Genomic DNA, 26,046 nt, shown 5'->3' on the forward strand with positions numbered 1-26,046 from the left:
GTAGTGGCTTCGAGCGAAAGTAAAACCAACCTTCACGCATTTTCTAGCACAATTCTGCATTCAGGAAACAGCTGATTTCCTTTCCTCCAGGATATGGTGAACATTTACCCATGTACTCAATGATCACAATTTGGGAGGGGGCAATATCCCATTCCCTCGATAGTCACATGCGTTTCTCATCAGCCAGCATTTTCCAGAGCACACTGGTCATTTCCTTCTATAGAAGAAATGCCAAAGCTGAGACAAAGGAGGTATCACTGGAAGCACTGAATAAAAAAAGAATAATAGTTTTAATAGCTACATCAACAGTTCTCGGAGCATGCAGAACGCCAAGACTGCAAGCACTTTGAATGGAATGATCCCGGGGCTCTCCCGAGTCGGTAAGCTTTTTTGTATGTTTCTTTTCCAGCAGCCCCCTTCTCTGCTTTTGACACTACGGGTCACCCACGAGCTTAGGAACACAAAGGAAAATGCCCAGATAACACCCACGTGGGACACGCTAGTGTGGCACTGAGATCCACGATTCTTGATAAGCTACCAAACACAAGAGACCTCTCACCAGGAATGAAGTGACCATTGCCAAAGCATTCCTGGCTTAGCTTATCACACAGGCTCCTGAGACACTGAAGTATGGTCATCTCAACTGTCCTCCAGGGGATAACATTTTAAAGGCGAGACAGGCAATTGCTCATCAGTACATGCTACACTTCCAGCAGGAAAGAGTTTGCATTTAGTTTGTGGGCAGGCATCTATATTTCTGCCTTTGGCCAGCCATATTTATAATACCAGGTCATACGAGGGCTGCAAGGGGCGTAAAGCTCTAGATATTCAGGTTTTTACTACTCATATTTAGATGACAGATTTGGGCCCACAGAAAACATCCTAATAAACTCTTTAAACAAAGACCCCAGTTGTAGATTTTCCAGACCAATGAAAAGATGGTTCCACCTACTGGTACTTGCCAACCTCATTTAGGAGAAGAGGGTTATTGCAGCCACCTGTAACGGTTTACACTCGTATGCAAAGTACGGAATTGGCATGACATTTTCTTTTTGGAGAGTGACATCCATGGCTGCTTTTTCTTGGTCAGCAACAGTTAGTGAGATATATGCTTTCAGCAGAGAACTGGTTGTGACTTTAAGATGTTCTTTGAGTTGGTCTAAGGTTTCGCATGAAAGTGCTTTTTAATTTGGTTAACATAAATCGGTCCTTTTCTATGACTGTGCTCTATCTGAAAGTTTTAGTTCATGCAAGCATTTTACAGATTTTACTTACCAAGAAAGCACACGTATAACCAAGTGCTTGCTGAAGACTCTCCAGCAATCACTCAATGGTATATGGTAACGGTGGTGGTTTCTTCTCACGGGCGGGGGAGCGTCACCACCCCGCCTCTCCCCCATCCACTGTGAGCTGCGCAGGAAAAAATAGAATGGCAATGAAAAGATTTAATTGCCAGGATATACATTTTTTTTCCCCGCAGTGCGCACCAGCCCAGAAACATGATGGACTGACTCTGCTTCCGACAGCAGAGGACTGGAGCAGTGCCTAGCAGAGACTCTCCAAAGTCTGCATATCATTTTGGCAGCTGCTTTGTGCCAGCCAAAGTGACCTGCGCACTTTGAAGCTGTCCACGCAGCTGTCTAAGACAGCTGGGTGGAGACCAGACAGGCCTTCGGGGCCTGAAGGCGCATCCAGCCAGGACGATCGATCCAATCCAGGTGCTTCTTTCTTACTGGTTAACAGCATGAGAGCAGTGCCTGGATTAGTTAGGGGAGCTCTTATGGCATCTGAAAGTAAAAGCACATGGAGAAGGATGTGCAGCCTGTGGATAAGTGCCTTTTTTGTGTGTGTAATGTATGTGTGTAATGTTATGTAAGTGTGTAGTGCATGTACGTGTAGTGTTTGTGTTAGTGCTATTTGGGCTTTAGGGCAGAGGGGTTGTTTTTGTTGGTGTTATTGAGGGAAGGGATGCTTTTTTTGGGTGAAGTGGTGTGGCACGATCGCGCGATGTAAAATGCAGCTCGATCGCGCTATGTAAAATGCAGCGCGATCGCGCTGCGTTGAAAATAAACTATATAAAGTAGTCCGGACTCCAGGCTGAAAACATGGAGCCTCGTATGTTTTTGGTACTTTACCAGTGCTGTCCGGGTGGGCTAAACACCGGAAAAGGCATGACGTATGCATGCCTTTCACAAATGAAAGCAAGCGGATTTTAAAAGGCAAGGCCACGAACCAATATAAGTGACTGACGTGGCATGGGCGTGGTTTCAAGCCCAAAGAGAGATTACTGAATGGACTGAGCGCTTTGCGCTCGCCCACAAAAAGGTACAAGCCGCCGCTGATGGTAACACTGCCAAGGTAATTTCAAAACATAAAAACTTGTTTGGAATAGCCTTTCGTTGTCTATATCCCTGCCTCCTCATTGGCTGCCACAACTTGAACATCACAAGGACACAGGACAATCAAAATCAGAAAGCCATGCTCAGCATAATTTGCTTGATCACTCTCCAGTCTTTTAAAAAGCAGCCCCTGTCTCTCTGTCACTTTATCTCAAGCTCTACAGCAGTGGTTCCCGAACGTTTGACTTCTGTGGACCCCCACTTTATACTTATTGGAGCCCGGGGATCCCAACTGAATCTTTATTGGAATCCACGGACCCCAACTGAGTCATTACTGAAAGCTGGTGAACTGATCTATTAATATTATTTAATTTTCTAAGCAGTTGCGGACCCCCTGAGGAGGTTTCGCAAACCCCTAGGGGTCCCCGGACCAAGGGTTGGGGATCACTGCTCTACTGTATTCCAGGTTTCTTAGATATGGGCCCGTTGAGGTGTCTAACTCATCTCTAACATGATCCCAAAACGCTCACGGCCCTTAGTGGACAAGGTTATTTTCAAGCCTAGGCCCCTTGAGCTTTCGCTGAGCAGCCATACTTGCAGCTGCGATATCGAAGTGTGTCAGGGCCATCTCATAGGCAACACAATAAGGGTGTGAACCCCTGTAATAGCCCTGGCCTCCCACAAACCGTTTTCTGGGAATTAAAGGAATTTCTAAATGGCATTGGTCTAATTCCGCCACTCCAGCGTGAGGCTCTGCAGGATATTGTAATATCCTCGGGACAGAAACGCTCGAAGTTAGTCAATGGTGCTGCTTTGCTCATAACTGGGGTTGAAAGAACCGTGCAAGATATTACACTGTTTGGAACAGAATCACATGACTCCTACCAATGCAGCACAGCACGAGCTCTCTATATAAGCCACAAACAAAGGAAAGGGATAGCTGGACAGAGACAGGTGCAATGAGGTGCACTACACTGTGCAATACCGACAATACCAGTGAACACAAATAAACCACTGATCCCAGGAACAAAGAGACAGGAGATTCCCTGCACAAAATAAACTAATGGAGCGACGGACATACACATGCAAACAGAAATAAAAGAATAAACCTCCAAGGACAAAAAAATCATTCAACTGTGCACGTGCACACTGATAATTCATAAGACCTAACCCCCATATTAACTTTCGAGTCAATAATGAGAGCGAGAACAAAGTCAGACTCAATAGAAACAAGTACCACAAACTATACTGATAATAGGTCCTGGGTCAACATAAGGAAACTAGGGCTGTACAAAGCGGATGTAAACAAGGGGTATGCATACACAAATAGTGGTTGAGGGCGAAGGCTGTGAGACCTAATCCCCAGAACAGCACTGAAGTTTATAAATTCCAGTGCCAGGCAGCTGCTGAAAGCAGTGGACTTTAAACACCACAGCATTGTTGCTATCTAGCCAAACAGCTATCGTCGCACCATTGAGCTGCCGTCGAGACAACTACAGACAAGATGGCACCTGCTGAGATGCCAAAGAAGATCTGTGTGTTGTAGGAGGAAAAGGCCGCTATTCTACAGTTACTGTTTCTCAACATACATCTGTTCTACATAATCACGTGCAACATCCTTCCCATGTTTCATAGCGTTCTTATATGCCAATCTTATATTCCTACAGCTAAATAAATAACTTTAAAAAATGCTCCATGGGAAAGCGTTGCAGAAAAGCTTTCACATTACAAAACCCAGGAAGTAAAATGGTGGTCTCTTAAGAGTTGTGCTACAACATGGCTTCCGTTTTCATCCTTTTCACGTTGGGAAAGCTTTTTCAAAGCGACTGAAATAAGATTATTTTTACACTAATCGATGGTTTACATGGTTGCAATTGTAGCTTTCCATACCCTATGACCTACAGAAGCCCCTGGGCGGGTTCTGGTTTTACTGGGAAAATTCTAGGAACGTGGGATGGCGTAACATCCAGTGTCATTAGTGAATTTATTGTGGTTATTCACATGCAAACAATTTTTTTTTTTAATGCGGTAAATAGAGGGTTATGACAGTTCCAAATCCTTAATAGGTCACTACTTGGACATTCAAAATATGGTATTATTTTTCAATTGATGGGCATTAGTTATGGTTTTCAAGAGTGAAGGTCTGAAATGTTGACATTTCTGACAAAATGTTTTCGAAAAACAAGCCTAACACTTACCAAATATATACTTACCAAATATATATAGGAGGAAAATATAGGTTTACAAATGCATAGGTTTACCTCAAATGCAGAGAACATTTCAAAGATAACCACATTTGATTTTCTGAAAGGAAATCCTCAGGTTATTCTCTCAATTACAGTAATCACCTACCTTCAGGAGCTTTAGCACTCTACCCGTTACTTAAATTTCTACAAGTTAACTTTGTGTACTAATGAGGCTAAGTCAAACATTTTAACTCTAATCTTTCAACTTCCCTCCGCATCTTCTGCTACCTTTCAATGATGCACTATCAGAGCCCATACTGCCTGTCTAGGAGAAACTCTTCTTAGGCCAAACTGTCCTCAGTCAAATTGTTAGAAGTCACAGGCCTGCACCCTGTGACTGAAATTCTTTTATTCACTCCAATTTCCAGGAGCCTTATGGTACCAGATTCCACCTCAAACCTGAACCCAACAGCGCGAGAATCAAAGGGAATGGACTCTGTGGAGTGAAACAGTGAAAGGTTTTTTTGCTTCCAGCAGCTATGCTTTTCACACAGCAAATGCCACATGGACACTTGGTTGCTTTGTCCAAACCATGTTGGAGACAGCTAAATGGACATCAATGTACCTGAACATACGAGACAGGCTTTTTCTAAGTTGGTCATTAACAGCTGCTTCCAGAAGTGCTCTCTGGATGCTGCCTACACCATGGCTCCGACCAGACACAGGTCAAGACTACACCAGTGTAATCAGCAAGAAGAATGCCACATGGCTTAACGGCATCCCACAATACACATGAAGAAAAACAAGGGATAAAAATGACGGACTTCAATTGTAATGCTATAATAAAGCCTAGAATGCAGCCATCAGAACCATAAAAAGACAACACTGGCCACATGCATAATTCAAAGTGACTGCTAATTTAAGGAACTACACAAGATCTTAGCAGAAATTCATAATCCGGAGTGTGAAAAAGCTGAAGTCCCACAAGCGCAAAGCTTCTGCTGCAAAGCTTCCATGGAAATGATCTAAAAAAAAGACTATGTTAAGGACAAAACAGCTAACACCTCTCCAATATGCATGACCGCACCACCCCTATGATGGACAACACCAATCTCTCTCACCACCTTCAGAGCCATTTCTGAAAATAATACCACAATATGTCATATGATAGCTTATTAAGATCACCTTCAGGCGGAGCCTCCCTCTCACCAAAATCTTCTGAGATAGCCTATGTACAACTTATGCAGGGGAAGTAGCCAGACACTTAGTAATCAAGTCCTTAAAATTAAGATCTATCTCATCTGAGCTAAAAACCACTTACAATGGACCACTCCTCAGAAGAATAATCTAGCCCCATCCTCCAGTAAACTACAGGGCAATCCCCAACAGCGTTTTCCTGTGAAAAACTATATGAAAGGGTAGCTTTTACTCAACGTAAAATGTATCCACCCCTCATAACAAACAATGCAATGTCCCTCGGGGGTCAGTCATTTCACCTCGCCTATTCAATGTTCACCATTCTACTGGACCATCTCAGGTTATCCAAACGTACATGTTTCAACTGTGAAGAGGATATGCAAATCATTCTAAAACTAGATAGCCCAGAAGACCTGTGCATGTCAGGACTTGGCGATTGTCTTTGTGCCTTAGATACATGGGTGATGAGTAGCCACCCAAGGTACTGGATGCGCCATCAACTGTCAAAAAAATAGAGCAATCTAGGAGCATCCATGGACTCTGATAGGTCCGGGGCATCACGAGCTATCGACGTGGTAAGGAGCAGCTTTTATAGAATCAAAAACTGTGACATATCTTCCCATACCTCAGATAAGAGCAAAAACTACAAGCTATCCTCACTCCAGCGATCTCCAAGCTCTAACTATGCCCAGGGTGTATATATTTGCCCCTTGCTTCACTATAAGCAAAGTTCATCAAATACGAAAGTCTGCTCCAAGACTCCTTCCCTTCCTTCGCTTCTGTGAACATGTGATGCCAGTCCTCCAAATATTTCACTGGCTACTTTTAGCTAGACACTAAATGTTCAAAGCAATGTGAATGGTTCACACAGTGTCTCAAAGAAAAGCACCACTATATCCACAAAGTAAATATAAACAATGCAAACACAGGACACTGCACTCAAGTCTAACACCACAGATCACCGTACCATTTTACAATAACAAATACATAGGAGGATTCACTTTATTGGTACAAGCTCTGAAATGCATTGTTTTATCAGGATTTGAAGCATTCACGTTCAGTTGTTCCCAAGATAATTTTATGAACTGCTGACCCTGTGATAGAACCCAGAACAACAATCCTTCTACTAATACATGGGTACTCAGACATGTTTTCCCAGGGGCTAAAAGGTTTTGTCTGTGATGTGACAGGCTGCATTGGCATACATCCAGTGGCTGAATTGCACAATGTGAAACCAGAAAACCTGGGATTGATCTCAACTTCCCCACTTTACCAAACAGTGTTATCCTAGGCAATTGTTTAACTTCACTTTCCCTGCTTTTTCTTCATAACCTTGCAATGAACTTGGAGTACAGATGTAATAACTTAGCTTCTCCAAACAACACTAAGTGCTCTCTGCATGTGAAGGTCTGCAGCCTGCTGAATGAGATATAGGATTTGAACCATAACGCCCCACCCCTCAACTCCCACCGACTTCACAGGCATAGTAAACTATGTTTACCCTACCCTCTCGTCTCAAGATGGAGGACAATTAACCTAGTTTTCATGATAGGCCTCCAAGAATAAATTTGATACAATAAAATGTCAGTATATTACATATTCCAACTAATTGCTTGAACCCTCACTGTTAACATAAAAACCATATAATGTATGAAAAGACCTGTGGAACCCTGCTGCTAACAGGATTTCACAGATAGAGGACCCTCCAGCACACTCAAACTAACCAGGCAGGCCTGCCATAAATTGCTGGTCAAATGATGACTCCAGCATTGTTCAACTCAATGGTCTCAGGTAGTAAATGATAAAAAGATCAAAAAAACACAGTCCATTTTGGTAACTCTGTTCAATAGACATCTCATAATGGAAATCATACAAAGGAGGACTGTAATGTAGTCTATCCTAGCAGCCTGTTACTTCTTGAGGACCAATAACATAAGAGTGAACGACCACCTGCTAGTCAGCAAAAGAAATCTGATTGAAAAAAAATACAAGATAAACTACTAACACAAACCACAATAAATTGATCCAGAGAAAAAGCTAATCGGAATTGCCTGTTTAGTAGCTGTAAAAATGCTGGATTATTTCTCACACAATGTACAACAACTGCATCTTGGTGGTCATCACACACAAACTGAAAATACTTCCCACATATGCTCAAGACAAGCTTTCTTCCAACTACACATCCATATGGTGTACCATGGACAAGGGCTGTGCCCCACATGGAATAGTGAGCTCTATACAAATACTAAAATACCATGCCACGCCACACTGCACTCCCCTGAAGACTATGCTCCCTAAACCAAGCCCCTGATTCAAATAATTGGATAAGGGCACAGCCACATTATGATTCATTGGCCAGGTACCTGTAAAGCTGAGTGAACCACACACTAGCCCACTCACTAATCCAAGCCCCGGATTCAAATGAGATAAGTGCAGCAGCCACATTACGATTCATCGACTAGGTACCTGGAGCAAAAGTTGAGTAAACCACTCACTAGCCCATGTCATACACTGGGTTACAGAACAGCAGAGACAAGTTCACCACCACAAGACTGAGACCATAAGTCAGAAATGTAGGCGTCACACCAAACATATCCCAAACTTGATATGTTATAACCACACGTTTTCCCACTCAGAGACCCAGCAGCAATCACTCCTGAAAACGCGAGAGCTATGTAGTTGCATCCACACAAAATGCAATAAAACATAACATCTTTATGTCACGTGAAAATCAGCTCAGAGGTTATTTTTGGTGTATTCTCAAGAATTTACATTCACGAGGTGGTGTTACTGCCACTCCCTTTGTAAGAGCTAATTTCCAAACCTGGTTCATTAAATTCCACAACAGTATTTAGCTTTTCTACTTTACAAGGCACCAGAGCAGATGCATTGTGTACAGTACTACAGAAAATAAGGCAGAACGTGATCATAAAAAGCAGAATCAAATATTAATTAGCCTTAATCTGTCTCATTTAGAAACAAAAGCACATTCTCACTACCCAATCATTTAATTAAAAACCAAGAGAGTGAAAGCTTTTCTGTACAATATTTTTGAGGAGTAAAGAGACCAGAAAAATAATAACAAAAATGATACAAAGATACCAGGCAACGGATTATTAATTCTTCCCCGGCTACCTTATGTTTGATAGACATTGATGACATTTGCCCTGCCAATCAACGAGAAGAGACAACACTGGAAGCAAAAGTACGGGAATATTCTTCAGATCATAGATACTTAAAGTTCTGCCTTACAGCCCCCCATAACCTTTACACGCTCCCCGGGCAACAAGAGCACTGGGCAGCTGTTTACCTCACTCAGCACTAACAATAAAAAAAAAATACATAGATAGGCAATCAGTTATTCCCATCTTAATTGGTATTAAAGAAAGGAAGTAACTAGGGAGTCCTGAACCTTAACTTTGGAAACACCTTTATTTTAAAGGCTTCTTGCAGCAAAAGTGTAAAAATATGACTCTCCAAATTTCATAAAGTGTAGTTAACATGCAGAGGCTTTTTATCTTAGAACAATTTATTATAACAGTGCACAAAGAAGTATTCATTTAAAAGTGATAGTTTTCAAACATAAATTTAGAAACATAAATTCTTCCCCTTTACCTGACAACAACACCAATAGTAAATAATGAGGCAACTTAGATGTTAGGTGCACTTTTTGGGTGGCCTGGGTTCCTATCACACATGAACAACATTATAGTTTAGGAAATCAAACACAACAGCAGGTTTTGTACAGCGCACACCCTGAAACCATGTATTTTGGAGGTCCTCATATGGGATAATGAAGAAAAAGGAAGGAATGTGAAATTAAACAATTGCCTAGGATCACACAATTTGGAAAAGTGAGGAAGCTGGGATTAAACCCAGGTTTTCTGGTTTCACATTGTTCAGTCACTAGAAGTATATTCTTTGCTTCGCCTACACCTACCTTACTGCCATCCCACTAGCCCCCTCGCCCAACTGCATCCCACCTGGCATCAATGCAGCCCTCGGATACATCACAACCCAACCTCTTTGCCCTATGCTTCATATTATGAAACATTCATTTACAGGAATTTATATAATTACTCTTTACAAGACAAAAATTCACAAAGTACCTTAAAAGGACATCCGCCGTTATTATACAAGGGCACCTTATAACACTTTAAGAGGAGCTTAACTAAGATCCTGATATTTCATACTGCCACAGTTACAATATGAAATAAATTCACAGCTATATTCTTGCGAAACAGAGGAAACAATTATACTCAATAATAATTTCCTAAAAATGTTTTCATTTGATGCTCTTCCACGTACAGAACATCCTGCTGTATTGTAGTGAATTTTCAGCAAGATCATACTTCTTTGACCAACGTGTTTCCACCGCCTTAAGGACATGTTTTGGAGCCATCACGAGGGCCATTTAAGAAAAACATATTTTGTAAATTAGTAAACAGCCAAGAAAAGACACATTAGTTAGGCTTAACCACGCTGCATGATGTGGCCTTGCAGCTAGAGCTGCCGACACAGGGGAACCAGATTTTAATCCTTGTCTCGGCTCAACATCTTGCGATTCTAGTCAAATCACTTAAACTCCCCATGCCTACAAAAATATCAGGCCTCCAGAAATCTACAAGCCCACTCTCTACGAAGAATAAGATTTTACCAGTGCATGCAATTTATTTTTATTTTTTTATAATTTTTTTAGGGACTACGGGCCCTCAGAATGTGAATGGGCAATAAAGATGCCTTTGAATCTTGTTTTTATCTTGTCAACTTTGCTCTGCTTTCAGAGACAGGTCAAATGACAGCTTATATCTTTTTACAATTTGCTCCTTACTTTTCTTTCTGTGCCTGCAAAGTTAGAAGATTTTGTAAAGTGAAGTGTGCTGTACAATAAGTGTGACATGGGTGGCGGTGGGCTGTCAGTTTTTTTCTAACACATTAAAACAGCTTGTAAAAGTACTCTACAAATATTTTTAAATGTATTTCAGTAGTTAGGAAAGCACTTTTCTTGTAATTCTCTGTGATGGAAACGAGAATTTTAATGGGATGAAACAAATCAGAATACCTTACTTGGTGATGCGCAGATGATAAATATTTTTTCTGAAACCTAATTTCCGCACATTATTGTTTATACGGTATATAGCTTTCGCAGTAAAACTGCACGTTAGTGGGAAAGTTTGCATCCATTTCAATTGAAAATGTTCCCTCTATAAATGACAGTACACTACCACATCATGCGTAGTGATATATTTAATAAAAGTGAGTTTTCAAACATGAACTGAGACACATTCCTGCCCTGATGATGATGCTGTTAGTGAACTAGGAGGCAGGTCAGAGGTCATATGTATACTCTGCGGTGTAGCTTGGTCAGTATGATGGGGGAGTTGTGAGGTTCAGATTTTCCAACAATCAAGCTAGCATGTTGTACAAATAAATTAGACTGAGACAGGGTGCATGAGAGGGATTTAAGCGGCAGTGGAAAGGGAGAGGAATGCACATTGGAACAGGGACAACAATATTTTGTAAACTAACTGACATTTCTGAAGACTTTCAAAACAGAGAGGGAGAGAGTGGGTCTGTGTTTTTGCTTATGTGTAAGTAAAAATTATTGGTGAAATCCTGACACTTCTTCTACCCAACTGAAAACACCTGCTCCAAACTATTTACCAGAAATTACATTAGAGGGGTGCAACACCCCACCCCCCTGAAGCTACGCCCCTATGTAACCTATATATGGGATATATTATTTTTGTACATGGTGCACACTTTCAGTCTATTAAATTAAAAAACTGCATTTTTTTAATACAGCAAAATGCTTAACTTGCATACTTGGAGGTGCTCATATGCAATAATGAAAAAAAGATGACTGTGTAAAATAAAACGTTTGCTGAGACACACAATTTGAGAACATTTTATGGGTTAAGTACATTACAGTTAGGTCGAGTAGATTATTGAAGTCACTAGACCTGCATGTCTGGTGACATTTTCATGACTTTTCGAGTTCTGAATATGTCAAATATTCTGGTATTCATGGAAAGCTCTCCTATGCCCATGGGGCAGGATTGCACTATACAAACACAGAAACTAAAAGTCCACCACAAGTACAGAAGAGTTGTTGTGTTCTGACCAGGGACGGGTTAGTAGCAAATAAAACTCACAGCAGAATTACTCAACAACTCAGCCTCGTAGGGAACAATTCCACAACTGCTAGGGTGGGGTGCCCCACCCTGGAAGAAATGGCCCTTAAAAAGCAAGGTTGAATTGCTGGTTATCCAGTATAAAGTACAGCTTGCTGCGCTTTTGGCCAACATGAACCAAATCTATAAGGCTTGAGTTTTCCATCCTGAAAGCTATGAAACTGTCCAACAGAGCTATAACTCAGGAATGGCTTGCCATGATGACAATATTTCATGGTGGCTGGAGGTGGTACTGAGAGCACTCACTGGACCCTTCTGCCCCTGATTTCAAGGTGTAACTTTAGAACAGGGATTTAGGATTAGTGTCAGGTAATGTTGTTAAGTCCAGAGAAGCTAGGAAGTGCAATGGTTCACACAATGGGTTTGACTTTGAGCCAGTTTGACACTACAATAGGACCTAGTGTGAAAGGGAAACATTTGACGTTCTCCGGGGTCAGAAAAGGAGTGATTATGACTCAAAGAACACTACCGAATGAGTTAGGAAGATGCCGGTTAACCAAAATTTAAATGCAAAAAGGTTTCTTTTAGGTTATTGTAATGTCTGCAAAGCAAATGCCATCAGTTCAGCTAAGCCGAGCCTCAAGTTTTGAGTGGCTAACTTCTTCGAGACGTTTTCCATGCAGGGTCAGGTCAGCTGCATCTGTCGCCTTGTACTCTCAATGTGTCAGCCACTGGGCAACATGGCTTCGTCCTTTCCAGGGCGTCACAACATCAGACCGTCCCGGAGTAAATGCTGTTCCCAGTCTTGGGAGAAAACAGAAACCTTAAGAGACCCGTTCCTAATCAGAGTGTCCCCAGATAGTGAATGTCGCTATAACTCCCGCCATAATTTGAGATTTTTAATGTTGAAATACCATAGTGTCAGCCTAATATGTTTATGTCCTTTAACTTCTGGGTGCCATTAATTTGTGCCTTATGTTTGTGTATATATATATATATTATTTTGAGCACCTTTAGTTTGTTAACCCTAAAACCGGCTTAGCCTAATACAGAAAGTCAACCTTAAACCCCCCAAAAAAACAAATAAAAAAAATGTAAAAAATAATAATAATAAAAAAATAAATCACATTTGGTCCAACGACATCCGCGAACCCTTAAAACCCCTCAACTGAATACAGAAAGTGTCTCTAACTCTCAGAAAAACTAGCACAACCAGCACAAACACATGCCTAACCACACCCTCAAATATATATATATATATTCACCCTATACACAAAACAAACCAAATATGTGTTAGTGTCTTTTTATCTGAAATAATGACAGGGAAAAATTGCAGGTCCGACATTAGAACTATATACCCACCAGAATACAACCTACTTTGCAGAAGGAGGCAGTAGTGATCTAAAACATGGGACACCGGTCGGAAGTTAGTCCTGCCAAGTCGGATTGTCCGTTTGAAGAAACACAATTCATATCCACATCCAAAGAAAATAAAGATCATCTTACAGAATTACCTATCCCGATCCCTTTACTTCCCTAACCATTCCCACCCCCGCCCAACTCCTAAGTGGGGGCCTCTGGGAATATAAGACCTTCCATAGCTGAGCACAAAGGGATGGATGGGCACCGATCACCCCGAGACGTAGATACCATCAGAATGGATTTAAAGAGACAGGGAGAGCCAAGAACTGGCATCAGGAGAGGAGATGAAAGTATCATTCTGCTGCACATGCCATGGCTGGCACGGAGAGAGGGGGCAGCGGCATGAGCGACATGAGATAGCAGCAGGGAGTGCTGGGCAAAGGGTTTGTCCTGATAAAAACTAACTTGCATAAAATAAGATCAGTGTACTCTCCACTCACAAATATGCACCACAAGATACACTGAAATGAATTCACTCTTCTGCAGACAAGTACTCTTCCTGCTTTATTGTCAGCTCAAATCCAATGAAAACATGTCCACATAGAGAAGACAAAGCCACACTAAATCTAAACCAAACGTAGGAAGTTTGGAGCTACACTTCAAACATAAGAACAAGTGTAAAAGAAGAACTTAGCCCCGAAAGAGATACGAGGATTGATAAAACATCAAGTCACTTTTATTTACTGAAAAAGCCTATAACTTTATAGTTTTTAAAGCGTAGTGTTCGTGTGACATCTAGGGCTTTTAAATCGCTCAGGAATCTCCTGCAACAGTCAAGTATCATAAAAATGCACTGGCTCTCATAGCTGCCAAGTGGCATCATGCCACACAACATATTCAACAGTCCTGGCTATTAAGCCAGGAGTGATTCGAATGTTAAGCCATCGGGTTAATAATTGCAGGAAAAAACGCAGTAGTACAAGTTCTGATATGGTAAGTGCCTAGCTAAAAAAACAGGACAGGCTCTATGTGTTTTACATGACATAGAATTACCTGACAGCATATTCTGTGTTTTGTGAAAACAAGTTAAAATAATTCTTCAGCTCTCTAGTCATTGAGAATATAATAAAAAAATTCTGAACGAATTTCTTGAATTTGCTTTGTTCTGAAACTCGCAGAAAGCTCAGAAAATGATAAAAAGCTTTCTGCAGGTAGGCATGCCTAACATCAGGCAAATATCACATCTTTTTAAAATTACGTTGGCATTGGTCTTCAGCTACGTCGTAACATGCCCAACTCAGAGACGACTAATTATTGACTTTGTTTGCTTACTAGGGTGATGAGTCCTAATCAATGGTACAACCACATGGCATACCACCCGCTGATATCTTTCCATCTCGACGATACATCAGTGATGTCGTCCTTAATCACACGGAACACTGAACCCGCAGTATTAAAAGATTCACTGCAAGGATGAGATCAGGGCCGGCTTTTGGGCGGTGCGACCGCACCGGCGCTGACCTCAAGGGGAGCGCTGGGTTTAGTAATAACTTCCTAAACTTGAGATTTAGGAGCACCTGCTGAAAAGTTCCTTGTGCGTCCAGCCTTCAAGAAACAATTAAAATGTCAAGATACCTCTAGAGAGAGAGATGGGAGACTTGCCTAGTGGCAGCATTGACTCAACAAGGTAGCATAGAGGGTTAATATGCCTGCTGAAAAAAAAAGAACTATGGGCATATTTAAGAAAAGTGGCGCTGCACATAGTGCAACACCACTTTTCTTGCAACCCTTAGCGGCCCCCTAACACCACCATGTGTGCATCTTATTTAAAATACGACACACCATGGCAGTATTTAGGGGACTAGTGTCAGACTTTTTTTTTTTACACTAGTCCGGCGCTTTGCAGGATTAGCGTAAAAAATGTTGACGCTAATCTTTCAAAACACCCAGAGGCCCATTGTAACCAATGGAAGCCACCTTTTAATGCCTGCTCTGAGCAGGCGGTAAAGGTGCCAGAAAAAAAAATTACGCAAAGAAATCTGTCAGATTTCTTTGCTCCATTGTTTGGCCCTCCTAACGGGGGGATGCCCCCCTTTGCAGACAGTTTGCCTGGAGCAGGCATAACGTAGCGCAGAGGGTTACAAAGTGGCACAATGCATGCATTGCGCCACTCTGTAAACATGGCGCAGTGTTTTTGGCCTTTTAACGCCACATTATCTTAAAAACATTACACTAATGTGGCGTTAGAATGGCACTAGGGACTCTTAAATATGCCCCAATAGGACATATTTGAAAAAAGTGGCACTGCGCCACTTTTCTTGAGCGCCTTAGCGCTCCCCTAATGCCACCATGTGTGCGCTGCATTTAAAATACAGCACAACATGGCAGTAGTTAGGGGACTAGTGTAAGAATTTTTTATGCTAGTCAAGCGCTTTGCAGGACTAACGTAATTTTTTTATGCTAATCCTGCAAAGCACCCAGAGGCCCATTGTAACCAAGAGAAGCCTCCTTTTAACGCCTGCTTAGAGTAGGCGTTAAAAGTGCCGGGAAAAAATTACACAAAGAAATCTGTCAGATTTCTTTCAGCCATTTTTGTGCCCCCCTCTCCAACAGGGAATGCCACCTTTGCGCTACATTATACCTGTGCCAGGCATAATGTGGCGCAATGCATGCATTGTGCTGCTTTGTAAATACGGCACAGTGCTTTTGGCCTTCTAAGCCCACATTAGCATTAAAAAATGACGCTAATGTGGCGTTAGAATGGCGCTAGGAGCTCTTAAATATACCCCTATATTTTATGTGGCTAGCTGAGTGGATTAGTAAAGCCAGCCTTTACAAGTGCTTTAAAACACATGAATGTATGTGAAAGGGGAGCAATGGAGAGATACGGGGCACATTTACCAGGTGGTAGTGAGTGAAACAGAGGAAGAGGTCATGGGGTGGGGGGTGCCACAATAAACTGTCGCGCATTTACTGTCGTAAAGCTGGCCCTGGATGAGACGAACAATAGATATGGGTTGGACGTCCAAGATCCAAAAGCCATAGTGGAAAAACTATCAAATCATAACAAACTTACTGAACAAGCAATCTAAGAGCATTCAGCTCAAGAAAGCTAAATCAGGAGCCAAAACAATCAACAAATGGAACAGAAAAGTGGTTGAGCCATAAAAATCAAGCTGCCAACTAGAATCTCAATGGCGAAACTCTCTATTTGAGGCATGTAAGACCAGTCAGAAAAGAAACTACAGTATGGACTACCATAAAGCCATTAGGACAGAAGAAAAAGGTCTCATTTGAGAAGCTCACTGACGAGGTGCCCACCAAAATGAGAGATGTTCAACATATTTCAAGATCTTACCAAAATCACATACCATGTAACATATCCTCTGTGTGACCCAGCAACACTGCACTAATTTCATGACTTAATTAAAAGCAAAAATATCACAAAAGTCTGAACCCATAACACACACAGCACTTTTCACTAACCATCCCTCTGCCCCAAATTAACACACCAAGCATATATGCACGAAAGAGCAACGTGATCTTTCAAATGTAGGAAGGTGGAAAAAATGCACGCACAGAGGGTACTAACCACCTTGGAAAGAGTGGTAAAGAACTTACAGGGGATAAAGAGGAGTAACAATGGACTAGAACCAAAAGTTGAAGAGGAACGAGAGAAAATTGGGATACAAGGACAAACCCCATGATGAACTCATATGGCAGGATGCCCTTCCAGGGAAAGCACATTTGGAGCCCCAGGCAACAAAGCAATATCTGACGACGGTTGTTGCAACATGCTGCCCATTGTAGCCATTTGTGGTGGTGGACTACTCTTATTTTAATGCAGAACTGGCTATAGGATGAAACACCAATAGTGTGGAGGTGGATAATGGGCAGGGATGGGTAAGGAGAGATGCAGCAGGGGGCAAGATAACAAGGTACAAGAGAAAATAAAATGAAACAACCAGATCCATTCATAGTACTAGTTTAGCAAATTTCATAATGAGGATGGTGAGGAGAGGGCAGATCTGTTTCCATCAACACATCTGCATGCAGTCCAGCAAGAAGAAATTATGACAGAGAGATGCCGGGTAGATGTCCGTTTGCCTGAGAAAAAGAAGATACGAATTTGCATAAGACAGGATCAATGTGCTTGGAACTCCCAAACGTTTACTTCAGCATGGTGGCTGCAGTGCTTAATTTGAGCCCGTGGTGTCCGGTGCTCGGCCCTGGCATACCAGCACTGATGACAATCTGTCATCTGGTGGTGCTGTTTGCCTAATTAAGACAAGAGCACAAAAACAGTTCTTTTTACACTCAATAAAAGATTAAAATGACTAATACCCGACACTCAAGCTATTCTTATAGCTTTGGGTGCCTGGAATCGTAATTGTCATACTTGTAGGAGTGCGATGGTTAGTAGTTGTGTTGGTACTGTCATTGGCAGCGGCAATTGGTGGTGCAAGTTGCAGTGGCCCAATGAAGCTTAGGCACATAATTTGTGTAAAAAAGAAATGTATTTATATATATATATATATATATATATATATATATATATATATATATATATATATATATAAATCATTCACTGGGTGGTGTGCAGTGCACGGAATCTTCTGCAACAGTAAGAAGGTGTAATTTGACTTACAGCAGTAAGCCTCACTCTATAATGAAGGGAAGGTGTACACAATTGGGTGCAAAAGTGTTCCTAAGCCATTACGAAATACGAAGTGAAGTTTGAATGTGTGCCACATACAGATGATTAATTGGAATCCCTCAGTAATCTTCATTAATTATCAGTCCAACAATACACTGGCTCTCCAGGCTGCCAAGTGGCCCCACGCCAAATATGGCATCTTCAGACAGTCCTGGTGTTCTAGCCAACAGCACATTGAATGTTGTATAACTGCTAATGGGAGACCCAACTAGAGGTAGGTAGGCACAACTTTAAACAGTGAAGGGTGAAACACTTAAACAATCTATGCTACTGCGATAGATATTGGCTATTAACCAATATCAACCTACTGCAGATATGACAGATCAGCTGCGTTCACACAGCAAGCCTAACAGACAAAACGTAACCATAAAAACAATAGAACGGAAGTATTCGACGAGATGGCTATGGAAGTGAGACAAACCAGTTGGACCCTGCTGTCCTAGAAGCCATGTTAGAAACCATCTATGGCAGCAGGGGATTTGCCAGATGCAATGCCCAGGAACACAGTAACCAAAAACTGCCACCAAACCTTTCCATAGCAGGCATTGTAACGCGTGTGGAGCTAAATTATACAAATAAAGAAACTGCCTCTTCTCACTATGGTGCTCTGAAAACAACTTACCTGTCAGCCCAAGTGCAGCAAGGAAAGCCATGCTGAAGAGCAGATTTATGTACATTCACTGCTCAGCCTGCCTCATTTAATGGCACAGCCAGACCCAATTCCAACCCAACCCACCCCCGATTCCGTGGCCCAACCCGGGACAGTTCGGTAACCGGTCTGCCTCAATCTCTCTATAAGATTAAAAAAAAAAAAAAAAAAAAAAAAAAAAAAAACACACACACAACCTCTTCACCGTTCTGTGCCACTAACTGTTATTGCGTTTGTGCCTTTAGTGCTTTGAAGCACAACACACAAGGTTTTCGGGTTTCCGAACAGCTGAGCGTTAATGCGCGCACACGTGGCAAAGCCCAGTATTGCGAAAGAGGCTAATGTTTCTGCAGGTGAAATAACACCGCAATCAAAGCAAAGTCCCGAGGTGCAAAGCAACAAGCATCCTTGCCTGCAGCAGTCGTTTCAGATAAGTGGGTGTGGCTCGTGGCAAGGGTAGCAGTAAAATGGGGACCTGTGGCGGCGACGCGTCGCGAGGGGAAAGTGTGAAAAAGCTAAAGGTCTTTTTAAAGGGAGGGAGTGGTTGAAGGCGACTAATTTAATGGTTATTTGTATTTATGAAGTACAATGTCGAAACACTTCCAAGCCTCGTGGTGCATTACAAGTCATCATGCCTACAATCAAACTCTGGAGTGCCAGAAACCAAGGGGCTAGGATGGCAGGGAACGGCTCACGTTGAAGACAACGGGAGCAGCTGGGTGCGAAGCAGTCATACTGGAGACGGGGAAGTGGGTGGGGCTGGCGCCATGTTTGGGACAGAGGCCTGGCTAAGTGGAGCGACAGTCATATTGGACACCGGGAAGTTGTCTGGGTGTGGCGAGACTCATGGCAGAGGAGCTGGCCGGGTGTGGCACCTGTCATAGGACTGCCTGTGGCAGGAGCCGTGACCCAGGAGCTGGCTGGGTGTGTCGAAACTCACGACAGAGGAGATATTTGGGGGTGGACGATGTCAAGAGAGAGTGCATCCTGCGTACGGCGTTAGTCATGACAGAGAAGGTGCCTAGGTGAGGAAGGAGTCGTGAAAGAGGGGCCTCCTGTGTGTGGCAGGAGTCATGAGAGGGCCGGCTAGGTGTGGGAGGAGTCATGACAGCAGGTGGCTAGGTGTGGCAGGAGTCGTGAAAGAGGGGCTATCTGGGTGTGGCAGGAGTCATGAGAGAGGGCAGGCTGCCTGTGGCAAAAATTGCGACAGAGGGGCTTTCTAGGTGTGGCAGGAGTCATGACAAAGATAGGGGCTGGCTGGGTGCAGGGAGTGGGAGGTGATGCGAGAAAAGAGTGGACAGGCTTGGCCTGGGCATGTCTTAGTGGGGGGCAGGGGATGGGTATGACATGCTCATGGGAGAAGTATGAGGCTGTCTCTTAGTGGTTTGAATTGCTAAACCGGTGCTTCTAGTTATTTTTGTAAAAGCCATCTCTTACACCTGAAGTCAAAATCCTCGTGTGTCTGGCTGTAGCTATTTTCAGTGAGCAAATTCAGACAATGTAATCTTTTAGGCTGCTCCTGACCTCTGATCTCAGCAAAGGTTTTGTGAGCTCAGGGTTTAGTGCGGAGCAAAGGCAGAGTCTCAGACCCATGGAGGCCAGGATGGGGCAGACCAAGGGTGAGCAATGTCCATTGCTGAGGCACCACTGACCAACAATGAGCAACAAAGGCCAGAGGGATCCACCGTGGACAGGCTTCACACACTGAGAAACAATAGCACCACAAATAATAAGGCCTCACATGGGAACCCAGTATTCATCGTCGTGATTGTGGGGCTATAACAGAGCATAACACCTAGGAGGGAGCTAAGGAAACCCAGCGTTTATGAACTTGGGAGCCAGGCTTCCCAGTTGGTGGTACCCAGATCATCTACATTAAGGCAATATGTCGAGCATGTCCCGTGTGGTACCATGACTCAGGCGCCCAATGACCCATCTAAGGGATAACCCTTTAATTAATTAACTGCCTCTATTACAGGAACAAATAAAACTAATTTATTAATTTTTCATCTTGTCAACAAAATGATGCTGGACACCAGTACTACCATCCCTTCAAGTCCTGAAAGCCCTTGTGCTTGGGTGTTAGCAGTCTGACAAGCGAGAGGTGGCTTGCAGCTGTAACCATATGTGAATCTCTGGCTCCTCTCTACTCCCGACCCTTATTTAGATGTGCCCACCCTTCCTTCACGCCCCAACTTCTGAACACAGGTGACTGGCAGTACACGACCCCCACTGAGGTTCAGCTTGTTAACAGTGTGAAAGCTTCAGAACTCACCCAGGGGATTTTAGCACAAATTATTGGTGGAACCCAAGCCACACCAGCCTTTATAACCTGGCACCTCTGTTGAAGCAAACCCATTCCAGTGGAGTCACACCATAGAAGAGGAGTCACAGCAAGCAGCGAGCTACCAGGAACCGCCTGCAGAGGCATAGCATAGGCAATACCATGACCCCAGCCACGGCCCTCTGGGTGAATATATTCTTTTTCAAATTAATCTTACAGTGCCGCATTCTGCAAATGATAGCAGCAAAATAGAAAACTATGTGGTTACGCCGCCTAATGAGGTGCACCCCATTTGATCGTGGTTCTTATTTCACCCGGCTACTATTTTGCTTTAACCTGTACTCACTGGGGGACAACATTCACTTCGTCTCGGGCCCCACTCAAGTTTCGGCGTGGACTGTGTTTTGAAGGAAAAACAATCTGGTAATCTACGTCTTTAGAAATGGCGGTGGGAGAAATAATTGCTAGCATCCTTGTTTTCAGACCACTGGTCTGTTGCTACATGACATAAGCGCAGTAGGTAGAAGTCGTCTTCGCTATCCCATTGTGAACAGAGGGAGCAGCGGCATGGGCTGCCTTTATTAAAATCAAAGCAAATTAAATTATATTTAAAAATGTAGGAAAGGCAGCGAGGTTAGGGAGAGAGAATCAAGTGGTTTATTCAGTAGAAATGCGAGGTATGGCACAGGGAACTATAATGGTATACCCACCTACCCACACTTAGACGACTAATTTTTAAGTAAAATGTTCATATTTGAAAAGAAGAGGCATTGAGTGCTAATGTGTTAGGAAGTTCAACGCCAACACTGAGAGGGCGAAGAGTGGGCAGGTCAAGGAAAACAGGACGATTGGGCCAAGGTTTGCAGGTCGAAGCGTAGATACACGATGTTCAGCCTCCCTCGGTGTGGTCGCCTCCTGTCACAAACAAATAGGGAGTCCTTAATAACAGGTTACCTCCCCACCTGCTCTCAGCGTTAAGCAGCATATAAACCTAAAAGTTGTTTACATAACAGAGACGAAGGAACGTTAACTGTAGTCATCAGCTATTTACGGATGTGCCCCAGACACACCTGGCTGGTGAATCCCATGGCCAGCTCTTCCGAAATGTAGGAATGCGGCCCTGCTCCCTCGTGGATCACACTGCCCGGGGGACTTGTTCTGTCCTGCCTAAGTGACCCTCCCACACCCGTTCCTGACAGACTATCCCTGACAACACGGGGGCGGGGCTGCAGTCTACTCCCACTCTTCCGAGGGAAGCACCCCTTCAAGATTTGAAAGCACTGACCCCTGCTGACACTGCAAGCCTCAGGAGTAGGCCATCATGTTCTGCCTTCCAGCACTAAAGGGGGTGTTTGAACGTTTTTTGAAAGCTTATCACAAAAGGCAAAAAGTTAAGCATCCCCCCCCCCCCACACACACACACATTTCAGTTAGTCATCCTCAAGTAGAACTCAATGCCTAGAAAGCAAGGATCAAGGGGCCTCGTGGTAATTTAAGATTTAAATGAAACATCTCACTGTCTGTTACAGTTGAGCACAATGAAGAACCCAGTACTGGAACTGTGCAAGTTTGATATTTATATATGCTATTTTTGTTAAGTGTGTATGTTGTAAAATTTCAGTATTTTACTCAAAATGTTAATTTTCATGCTAACACGCACACAATTTGGAAATCAAAGGTAGCTTATTTCTGGAGCCTTGTGGGCATGCATGAATTCGACAGAATGCGTATTCATTTCTTGAAAACAGAAACGCTTCTGTGCATGTTGTTTCCCTACCCACTTCTCACCTGTCTGGCCAGCTACTGTACTCATAGTTTATATATGCTGATGGTTGAACCTGGTGGGCACGGGCACGCACTTTTTGGGAATGGGGTTTATTTCTGACCTAGATAGAGCAAGACAGGGAAAGCAGAAACGAGACGACGAAGAGAATGTCGAAGAAGAGAAAGTCAAGGAAAAGAGTAAAGGGGAAGACGCAGAGATGAAAAAGCCTGCAAGAGTGAGATACAGAAAATGTTGCCTTGTGGGAGAACGAGGTACGAGTTGGGATCTGAGGGCGGGTATTTAAAAACATGAAACGGGGGAGCATATTAATTTTGCTTACATTTCTAAACCACTGTGGCAGAGACTGACTCAATAATAACGTGTGAGGTGGTCTGCATACCCTCCCATTCAATAAAGGAATCGCACAATAAAAATACATCACACAAAATAATGTTTGTTCCTGCGCAAGAACGAAGCTGCAACCAGTGGTAGGGAGGACACAAATTGTATTAGAAAAAATACTCTCGTGCCATTTAGTGGAGTAAAAAAATTGTCAACCACACACTTCCCCCCTGCAGGCGGATAGCGCATAAACAAATTTCAAAAGCCTTTGCAAATTAAGCTTATCGTCTATTTAACATTAGGGCAGTTTAAACAGTGCAGAACCGGTGCTATCAAACACACCCTCTGCTGAAACACCGGCTTCCGCCTGCATAGTACACGTAGGAGGACTTTGTATGCATGTCCGCAAAATAAACTAGGGTGTGGCAGTAGGGATTTTCTTGCCAGGAATGTGTGGGTTTTAAACGGTATACGAATTTTAAATGAAATAGCAAGGCATGAATTCAGAAAACAGACCAGTATTTAGCACTGAAAAGAAAAATAATGTGCAGCCGGCGCTTAACACCTCCGAACTAGCGGCCATTTCATGTTTTCATAAACAAACTAAACTCCCCTAACTGAACTGTGAATAATCGGGATACTACAAGTACCAGAGAAGTGAAATGTCACGAGATAAGTAAAAGGAGCAAGACCATTGTCAATGTGACTCGTAACATAATTCTTGCTAACATGTGGGGTATTTTATTTCTTATAATACATGGTCCTTCAAATAAACCACATATGAAGGTACGTATCAAAAGATAGATACACTTATTTCTCCTTTAAAATACTGCGATTTTCTTAGAGCGTCATAACAGCACAGAGCATCGCATGCAACCAAAGAGAAACGGGTACATTAAGTATAAAAGCAAATTATCTCTTTCCTTTCCTACGGCCAAACCACATTTTTAATACAATATAAAAGGGGCGACTATCCAGTGTGAAGGAGAAGATTATTTCTTTTTACCCAGTCCTGCACCACTAACATTCTCCAATAACAGGCTTTCTAGAGTACTGCTTTGTTGCTTGAGTTTTATTTATTGCGACACTGGCCACTTTAAAAACAAAATCTGAGCTTTTGCAACACTGGGGGTTGTGGCCAATAGTTTCTACAGGTTGGCTAGGAAATGAAAACGCAAGACAACCTGCGGTTCATGTTCCATGTTTGATCGTATATATTAATAACCAGACACTGGCTGCTTTAGTCAAAGACCCAAGCACCAACATCTCCCCTCCCATACATATACATCAGCAATCACTTGTAACACAAAAAGGACTGCTATTTATAGCGAATCTCACAGTTCTCCCACCGGAGTTATTAAAGGTCAAGTAGAACACGTAGAAAAAAAATCTGACAGGTCCCTTTCCTTCAAAATAAACGAGAACGAGTAAAAACTGCAACCGAATGCATCACAAATAAAAGCAAAAGTGGCCCCAGGTTCAAAAATGAAAATAACAATTTTGCTTAAGCGTATGAACAGCGCAGCACATATCCCCTTCATTATAGTGCTTTTCAACCCTCGAGGATTAAATGCAGTCTCGGCCACTTTTGAACTGAAAAAGTTCACCTTCTAGATTAGAGCAAACAACAGACACTATTTGTTTAGCACCGTTCCATATGGAAACGCTGGCGCCTGCAAAATCCAGCAATAGGCTCTCAACCCACTGAGCAACCTCGCAAAGCCTAACAGCAAATACATGTTCTGTTCCACCATAGAGTCCACATGACAGATAAAGACAAATTAAAAAATAATCAAAGGTCCCTATGCCTGCTCCAAAGCTGCCCGGGAATAAATGCAGGCGCGCCCCTGCCGCACACAACAGCGCATCATTATAAAGAGAATAAAACCCACCCAGAAGATGGTGGCGTAAACGATGAGCGTGAACTTGAGGCAGAGGTAGGGGAAGCGGGAGCAGTAGCGCACCTCCTGCCCCGTCTCCCCCGCCATGGTGCTCCTTCCCGCTCCAGCAGCAGCTCCTCTCCGCCGGCAGGGCTCGCGCAGCTGACAGGGACAACTGGGGCGACCGGTTCTAGCGCGGAGGCCGTATGTAAGCCGCCTCGTCATTGGCCATGCCCGGCCGGGCCCATTGGCCGCTGCGCGATGTCTCCGGATTGGCCTGGGGTGCCCGGGGACGGCGACGGAGCAAGTGTGAAAGGGACAGCCTGGCCGCAGTGAAGGCACATCTGTGGTGGTAGCCGGACAGAGGCACCGGCGAGCCAGAAGTCAACGCCAACGACAGCTGCAAGGAGTCAAACGCAAAGACGGTCTCCTACCTAGCAAGGGCAACCACGTCACATGGGTCGCAGTCACCTTGTTTTTTAATCTGATTTACCTTTGAATTCTAGGACTTGTAGTTTTTAATTACCTGTTGTAAATATGAGTCTACATGTTATAGTTTGCAAGACATACTTGGTTATAAAGCAGGAGTAGAGGATGGTGTCAAACAGGTCCAGGGGAACCAACAGTGACTAATCGGGAGAAGGTGTGCTGTAAAGGCTACAACTGCTGGCGCTGGACCTGGGGAACTAGTTTCTAATCTCTGCATCGGCTCTACCTCTCGGGAAATAACTCAGTGACAGCTTGTGTTTTTAGTGTAAAAGGTCATTTATTAGGACAGGGTTGCATAAGCAAAATAACCTTAACTTTTATAACGTAAACCGTAACTTTATTAACACCCTCCCTTTAACATCTGCCTCGCTCATCCTTCCCCTTCAAACCCTTATTTCGTTTCCATTCCCCTACGCACTCCCCTTTTCCTTTCATACCCCATTTGGTTCGTGCGTACCCCCACTCAGAGCCTTCACCTGCTTGTTTATTCCCTGGAAGGGTGGCCAAGCCCGCATCTGGCTCACCACCCTCCCCCATCTACTGCTCGCTCTCTGCTGCAACCTGCCCTAACTGACAAGTAAACCTCCCCTCTTTTTTGCCCTACCTCTAACTTCCATCCTTCAAAACTCTTCTTCCAATTGCCGGGTGGGTGGGAGGCCAAACTATCCGCACGATGGGTCCGCGCGGAAAGAGGCCGGTCCC

The 26,046-nt window shown here is 43.3% G+C and overlaps 1 protein-coding gene across 1 annotated transcript in view; it reads right to left on the reverse strand.

Moving 5' to 3' along the window:
- Positions 1-25,313, reverse strand: part of TSPAN15 (tetraspanin 15) — a 161,700-nt gene extending 136,387 nt beyond the window's left edge. The window contains exon 1 of the mRNA XM_069207502.1: positions 24,868-25,313. Coding sequence (XP_069063603.1) covers positions 24,868-25,080 — 213 coding nt within the window. The 5' untranslated portion in view covers positions 25,081-25,313. The remainder of the gene's footprint in view (positions 1-24,867) is intronic.
- Between the last annotated feature and the right edge of the window lie 733 nt (positions 25,314-26,046).

Source organism: Pleurodeles waltl, chromosome 9 (genome assembly GCF_031143425.1).
Source record: "Pleurodeles waltl isolate 20211129_DDA chromosome 9, aPleWal1.hap1.20221129, whole genome shotgun sequence".
Classification (NCBI taxonomy): Eukaryota; Metazoa; Chordata; class Amphibia; order Caudata; family Salamandridae; genus Pleurodeles; species Pleurodeles waltl.